Source organism: Pholcus phalangioides, unplaced genomic scaffold, assembly GCF_987345545.1.
Source record: "Pholcus phalangioides strain wild (caught in Gottingen) unplaced genomic scaffold, Ppha-v1.0 ptg000008l_1, whole genome shotgun sequence".
Lineage (NCBI taxonomy): Eukaryota > Metazoa > Arthropoda > Arachnida > Araneae > Pholcidae > Pholcus > Pholcus phalangioides.
This window is the reverse complement of record NW_028301601.1, coordinates 24,040,918-24,049,209: the sequence shown is the minus strand read 5'-3', so window position 1 is coordinate 24,049,209 and position 8,292 is coordinate 24,040,918. Positions and strand designations below refer to the sequence as shown.

The following is an 8,292-nucleotide window of genomic DNA, read 5'->3' as shown; positions in this document are numbered from 1 at the left end:
CAGTTATGCCTGTACAGGCCAACTGTGCAGGCATAACTGAGCGTGTGTAGGAGCCGTCAGTTGACCTGCGCAGGCGACCTGAAGGGAATGGTTTTTCGATTCGGTATAACTGTACAGTTATGCCTGCGCAGGTATAACTGAGCGTTTGTATGGGCCATCAGGTATAACTGCGCAGTTTTTTTTCCCCCGCTTTCTTATATTCGCCCTTCTCTCTCTTTCTTCCCTCTTCTTTTTTCACTGATAATGTAATAGAACAATTGAATAACTTGTTTTGGAGAGGGATTCCATTTAATTAGAAGAAAATTTTCTAATGGCGTAATTTTCACGATATTTTCTTGCAATTTCATATCGAATAAAAAAATCGAAATAAAATTTTAGAAATATTTCGACCATTGTTAAAATTCGCAATTTTGTTTCTGAAATCACTCTTTTCAATAAATTTGCCCGAAATTATGCACCGAAACACACAAACTCTATATTCAAATAATGTACTATAACTATTAATTGTTCATTGATTATTTAGAGAAGACGTTTTTAACCAGGGTTCTTGGAGATTTTAGGGGCCCCGTGACATCAGATTATTTTAGTATTCTTTCACATGTACTTCCTTTAGAAATCAAGCACGTGTTTATACGAGTCAGTTAATGTTTGCAATTTCAAACGCAGGATTCCTACTCCTTTCTTGACCGAAAACCAGCAAGCATCAACAGGACAAAAATTAGTGCAATTTATTATTTTCTTTTACATGTAATTCTTAATGAATCTCATTGAATTTTTTTTTTGAACACATCTCGTCAGATTGCAACGAATTTCAACTTTCAGCTCAAACATTGAAAGAAAAAAATTCAGATGAAATTACGCTAGTTAAACGTAAGGAAACAATCGAAAAATTATTTGAGAGAGATATACGATTGATAATATAATTATATCATTGAGTAATACTATTAATATACATACTATGCTTCATAATAAGTCAATTTTTTAATTGAGTTGAATTAATCGTAAGAGGTCGCGTGAAAATGCAGTTTTCTTTCAAGGAAAAACACTACGTAAGTTACCGTAAAAATTTTCAAGTCAAAAAAATTATTTTTTTTAAATCGACGCTATCGCGAAAAGAAAATACTATCATACGATGCTGAAGGAGCATGTATCCCCTATCTGTATATTCAGAGGAGAAACGATGCTTGTTTTCGAAGATAAAGTCGACGCTCGTTATGAGAACTTCACGTTATAGCGACAAAGACTGGTAGGGTAAGTCCCAAATGTTTTATGTTTTACTTATATAACGACCGTCCCAATCAGGCCCGACCACACCCCCAAGTCTGCCCCTCGCTACGACCTTGCTCCAAATATAACGTCCATTCTCGACGAGACGAAGGGGTCGTTATATCGGGCGTCGATTGTAATACCAAAATTTCTCTTTTATTGCCTATACGTATTGTCATAATCACTGTAGATATGGATAGCATTCTTGATAAGCATGAGTAGGCAGTAGTGCCTTTTACTGAAGTCATGGAAATCGGTCATTATGAGAGGTTTTAGTAACATCAAAATGCATTATTGTACTTATATGGTGTAGATTCAACAAGCATCTTCCGTTACAGCAGTCTTCCTCAAAGTGTGCGTCGCGGCTCTTGAGCGTCACCCCCCTGCCCCTTCCCACCCACATCCTGCCGCAGGGCACAGAGGCCATTCTCTTTGCCGAGCCGCCACTATAGTGAATTTTTTAACGTGGGAAAAAAGAATGATTGGAATCATCTCGGGCTCTGAAACCAGAATCCTGATCCCAATCCTATCTTTGTGGGGGTTGGGGGGAAATGGCTCAAATAATGACAATATTCATTAGTAAAAACAGCCCCTGGGGATGCAGGACCCCAGATGGTGTGGAGATCTGTGACAGTAGGCTTTTTACCGATCAATTTGCAGTTGCAATACATCTGGAATGTACAGCGCACATTCAAAGGGAGAAAAAAACACTTTAGCTCTGATGAAACAAGTACGAATTTCTGTGTGCAATATTAGTTTTTTTTTTTTTTTCTTTTTTTTTTTTTTTTTGCCCAAGGCTCATATTTATAAAGGCTTCCTTGGTAAAATGGTCTGAGTTTTCGAAAACTGATGTTTTCCTCTCGTCCCCCCATCACCCCCTTGTGTCCATTCATAGCCTGAATAGTCCTACTTTGGGAAACACCGATTTCAACACTCCACCAGAGTTTCAGAGTTCAGAGTTCAGTTTAGTTTTCACGACTCGAGGTTTATAATGACGAGCGATCTTCGAAACGGGCAGCGCGAATGTTTGGAAGAATTCATTGAAATGTATAGGAATAATAAATGCTTGTGGCAGGTGAAAACTAAAGATTGCCATAACAAAATTAAGAAAGATGATAGTTATGAGAGATTGGTGTGGAAAATGAGAGAAATAGATCCTCTAGCGAAAAGAGACAGTGTTGTTAAAAAAATAAACAGTTTGCGAAGCAATTTCCGAAAGGAATTGAAAAAAAAAGAAGCTTTGAGTAGGTATCTTGATCCATTCTGAGAAAATTATGCCAATCTTTTGGTGCAAATCTCAATTCCTGTAATAATTTAACGTGCGAATATTGTTGCCTTTTTTTTAAACCAATATTTGTACCACGTTACCCGTTTTTTTCTTTTTTTTTGAGTTAATAACTTTCAGTGCCATAACGAATCCAACTACACCCAAAGCACACATCATCTGTGGAAATCATATTAGAAAATTCCGAACTTTATAGACTATGAAAAAATCCGAACTGATCAAAAGACCGCGACGACAGAGATCGAAGAATGAAAATATCCCCACAGATTGCCTAGAACCGGTTCCAGAAGCTTCGCCTGCACAGGTATAACTGAATGGTGTGGATGCATCGAACCGTTCAGTTATGCCTGCGCAGTTATGCCTGTACAGGTATAACTGTGCAGGCATAACTGAACGTGTGTAGGGCCCTTTACACAATAACATTGACTTCAAACTTTTATTTATAACTTCTCAAGCGGAAAAATGAGAATGAATGTCTCCGTCTTGTCTTATATTATCCAATTGCATCAATCCATATAGTTTAGGATGTTTTAAATTAATTATGGGCCCATATAAATTACATCGAAGAAATTCTACAGCTTTAATCAAGCATTTTTGAAGGAAAAACAGGCAGATCGATAACTTGAAGTTAAAAAAAAAAATTCGAAATTTCTAGCTCCCATTAAAAAGAAGAAAAAACGATTCATTTCTATGTTTCTTTCGTGAATCGCACAGAAAGTCGACATATTGGTTATCTTATATGCCCCTCAAAAAAAGGGAAATATCACATGATCCATGAAGCCTCATTTAGTCCTCATGTCGGCGGGTTGCACTTTATCACTCACTGTGGTACAGTATAGCAACATATAGGCCAATGGGGGCCAGGAATTCGCAGATATACAACGACATACCATGACAAAGAAAACTACCGAAGGTGGAATCATTAGAGGTGATCTGCTGTTTCCCGCATCATACGCCAAAGCAATGCTATGGAACGATCTAATGAATAAATGGCAGCAGAAGTGGGATGATAACACATAGCCCGGTCGATCAACCTATAGCATCCTGCGACATGTAATGCCTCGGAACCATAAATGCTCACGTGCAGGGCCATAGCTAGCCATTCCTGTGCCCTGTGCAAGAATTTGAATTTCTGAAGGCCCTTTCTGGCCCATTTTTGTGGGTGCACCTATTGCACCTGTTTAGTTACGGCCCTGGGGGTCTATTACGTTCACGTCGTTATACGAGGTCGTCAGTGACGTCGCGTTCTTAACGCAAATTCTCAACGAGCCCCATAACGCAAATCGCAACGACCATCGTTAAAAACTTGATTTTTCTCAGCTGGCCGCGGTATGTCGTTATCGATTTTACGAAAAACTCTCTGGGCCGAGAGTAGCGTTAGGTCCGAAACGGATGGACCAATCAGATCATTTTCTCAGCTGCTAATAATCATCATCACTATCAACGAGTACTGCAGCACATGCGTTATTATTATTGAATTTTTATTTATTTTCTGCGTGTTTGTGTGAGGTGATTGTCCCTAATTTTCGTAAGCTACATTTTTTTTTAACTCCACCCGGATTCTTTTCATATTCGCAAATATTTGAGAAAAAGGTAGGCTATGCACGCGCATGAAATTTTCTAAACTATTACGTTCAAAAACGATGTTCTATTGAAGTTCAATGATGTAGTTAAAGTATATGAATTTTCAAAACGACTAGCAAAAATATCAGCATCATATATTCCCATGTTTTTACATATCTATCTACCGTCTTGATATTAAGACAAAACCAAGAACAAGTAACCTTTAATTTACATCATTAATTAGACAATTGGTTGGCTTGTTTCACACAACATAAAAATGAAGTGCCACCAAACTTACACTGTTGTTGACATCTCTCCGATCAGAAAATGCCCTCAAGGATTATAAAAAATGTATTTGTTGATTAATAAAATTTACTTCCATTTTTATAGTGTACTTAGTGCACAGAGTATAGAGTGTGTGTGTGTGTGTGTGTGTGTGTTTGTGTAAGGGTGTTTACTGCATTGCACTTCTGTGTACTGCACTGAAAGTAGCAATACAATTATTTTAACATTATCAGTGATAAAATAACGTATTACAAAATATCGATGTTGGTCAATACCATGTATTCAAACACACACCTGTGTTTTTAAACTCAACAATATTTAATTCTGTAAAAAGGGTGATTCAATACTGCGTCAATGAAACGAAGGGGAATTACATGAGACAACCTCCCACTGGAGCATTGTCACATACACTTCCACATATATTTCTCCCCCGAGAGAGGGAGAGAGACATAATAATTATAATAAATACACAAGAAAAGAAAAGCGAAAGTTGACATCAACTCCATCTTGTGTTGGGAGCAAGAGATAAAAAGTTAGACGTTTCCATCCCGCCCGGCGTTGTAATGCTAATTACAACCAATATCAATTCAACACAATACAAAAGAAATTAAAAATGCTTGAAATGAAAACCTGTACACAAGACATATTGAAAAAAGTAATTATGAAGAGTCATGAGCATAAAACTGCAGTGCAATGAACAAATGGCATAACATATGCATGTTTCTCTCTCATCCACAGTTCACGCATATAACCATAAGAGCAATAGAAATACATTTGCAAGATAAATGCATCTTACTTGTGTAGGCGTAATATCCTATCTTATCATCAAATCCTATCTTAGGCATCAAAATGAACTGAAACAAATCTAAACACATAACTGCTGTAATCAAACACGCGTTGCAATTGATTCAAAATGAAAGAAGCATATGTAGTCAATTCAAATTAATATCCATTCTGAAAAAGCTTAAAAAAACATCATTATCATATGCCATGAAATTATGCAGCTAAAATGCACAAATGAAAACACTGAGATATATCCGATTAAATATGATAAACACAAACACTAGATAAAAAATTACACGAAGACCCAGTCACTTCATTCCTCTCGAAGAGGAAGCAAACAAATTTTCGGTATGGGTCGTTTGATTAGTCCATTTTTAGGTCGTACAGTCACAACACGAACCTTGTGATCTGGACCTGGAATGATTTCTTCGATTCTTCCAAGTAACCAGTTACGCGGCGGCACGTTATCCTCCTTGACAATCACCATGGCACCTGGTTGCACATTCGATTTTGAGAAGTGCCACTTATTTCGTTGTTGGAGCGAACTTAGGTAGTCCATCTGCCAACTCTTCCAGATCGCCTGAACAAATCGTGTTGTGAGCTGCCATCGAGATAGTCGGTTATCACCAAGGTGGCACAGGTCAGGCTCAACAACGGTGTTAAGCGATCGTCCAATCAAAAAGTGAGATGGTGTTAGGACCTCAAAGTCATTGATGTCTGGCGATAGAGGTGTAAGTGGCCTGGAGTTCAATATGCCTTCAATTTGGGTCAACGTGTGAGTTTGGAACAGTTCTTTGAAATGGGACTTGAAGGACTTGACACCAGTTTCCCACAAGCCTCCAAAATTTGGAGCTCTCGGAGGTAGGAAATTTCGCGTGATTTCCTCGAAGGCAAAAAACTTTGCCGCTGATTCATCAGGTTTCACAACCATCTGATGAAGACGTTTCAACTCTGTGTTGGCACCGACGAAATTAGTGCCATTGTCGCTGAATATTGATGAGCATTTCCCACATCTTGCAAAAAACCTCTTTAGATATGCAATAAATGCGTCTGCTGTCAAATCTGATACTAATTCTAGGTGGATTGCTTTAGTCCCGAAACACACGAATAAAGCAACATAGATTTTATGCAATTGACTCTTTCTCTGACCTTTGAATTTTACGTAGAATGGGCCACAAAAATCTACTCCACAAACATTGAATGGAAAGGTTCTGTTTACTCTTTCCTTAGGCAAGTTGCCCATTATTTGCTCAAGAGTGGTCGGTTGTGAACGGAAGCATGTTACACACTCATGAACTATTTTTCTTGCAAGGTTTCTTGCACCAACAACCCAAAAAATTTGGCGAACGAGATGCAGTAAGGTTTGAGAACCTACATGCAAGTGTTTACGGTGATAGTATTCGAAAATCAGTCTCGTTAGTCGGTGTTTGGCTGGTAGAACTATCTGGTGTTTTTGATTGTACGAAATGTTTGCTTCATTTATGTGACCACCAACGCGAAGCAATCCTTCCTGATCGATAAAGGGATTAAGATTTTTCAATTTGCTTTTAGTGGAGACCTGAGCCCCTTACTTCAAGTTCCTCAATTCCTCACCGAATTCTCTTTGAACTATCTGGATTATTTTTATTCTTGCCACGTCAAGTTCTTGGTCAGTGAGTAGACCTTATTTTTTGTGTCTTCGATCTCGCATTAGAACAAAATCTAAGCCCCTAAGCAACTACACTGAAGAGCCAAAAAAACTGGTTCACCTGCCTAATATCGTGTAGGGCCCCCGCGAGCCCGCAGAAGTGCCGCAACACGACGTGGCATGGACTCGACTAATGCCTGAAGTAGTGCTGGAGGTAATTAACACCATGAATCCTGCAGGGCTGTCCATAAATCCGTAGGAGTAAGAGGGGGGTGGAGATCTCTTCTGAACAGCACGTTGCAAGGCATCCGAGATATGTTCAATAATGTTCATGTCTGGGGATTTAGGTGGCCAGCGGAAGTGTCTAAAGTCAGAAGAGTGTTCCTGGAGCCACTTTGTAGCAATTTTGGACGTGTGGGGTGTTGTCCTGCTGAAATTGTCCAAGTCCGTTGGAATGCACAATGGACATGAATGGGTGCAGGTGATCAGACAGGATGCTTACGTACCTGTCACCTGTCAGAGTCGTATCTAGATGTATCAGGGGTCCCATATCACGCCAACTGCACACGCCCCATACCATCACGGAGCCTCCACCAGCTTGGACAGTCCCCTGTTGACATGTAGGGTCCATGAATTCATGAGGTTGTCCATACCCATACTCGTCCATCAGCTCGAAGCAATTGGAACCGTGACTCGTCAGGCCAGGCAACGTGTTTCCAGTCCTCAACAGTCCAATGTCGGTGTTGTCGGGTCCAGGCGAGGCGTAAAGCTTTGTGTCGTGCAGTCATCAAGGGTACACGAGTGGGCCTTCGGCTCCGAAAGCCCATATCGATGATGTTTCGTTGAATGGTTCGCACGCTGACACTTGTTGATGGCCCAGCATTGAAATCTGCAGCAATTTGCGGAAGGGTTGCACGTCTGTCACGTTTAATGATTCTCGTCAGTCCCGTTCTTGCATGATCTTTTTCCGGCCGCAGCGATGTTGTAGATTTGATTTTTTACCGAATTCCCGATATTCACGGTACACTCGTGAAATGGTCGTACGTGAAAATCCAAATTTCATCGCTACCTCGGAGATGCTATGTCCCATCTCTCGTGCGCCGACTATAACACCACGTTCAAACTCACTTAAATCTCGATAACCTGCCATTGTAGCAGCAGTAATCGATCTAACAACTATGCCAGACACTCGTTGTGTTATATAGGCGTTGCCGACCACAGCGCCGTACTCTGATTGGTTCCATATATCTTTATTTGCATACGCATGCCTGTACCAGTTTTTTTGGCTCTTCAGTTTATTTAAATGGTAGTTGTGTATTTGCTGACCCTTGCTATTATGGGTGTTATAACATCATCAACACTTGCTACCAATGAATGTTCAACGGATTTCTTGAATTCAGTAGCAAATGTCTCATCCTCAGCTGTGAACTTAGGTGGATCAAAATCAAAACTAAGTTCTGATCTCAAATAATCAGGACCGCTC

At 39.7% G+C, this 8,292-nt stretch overlaps 1 protein-coding gene across 1 annotated transcript; it reads right to left on the bottom strand.

The window, feature by feature from the left end:
* Nucleotides 1–5,495: 5,495 nt before the first annotated feature.
* LOC149084056 (uncharacterized) lies at nt 5,496–6,425 on the bottom strand. The gene has a single exon (XM_089235255.1). It carries the CDS (start codon nt 6,423–6,425, stop codon nt 5,496–5,498), a length of 930 nt encoding a protein of 309 aa, XP_089091381.1.
* Nucleotides 6,426–8,292: the final 1,867 nt, after the last annotated feature.

Bases quoted from the DNA above. Each gene is read 5' to 3' on its own strand.
- LOC149084056 (XM_089235255.1), bottom strand. From the start codon at position 6,425: ATGGGCAACTTGCCTAAGGAAAGAGTAAACAGAACCTTTCCATTCAAT.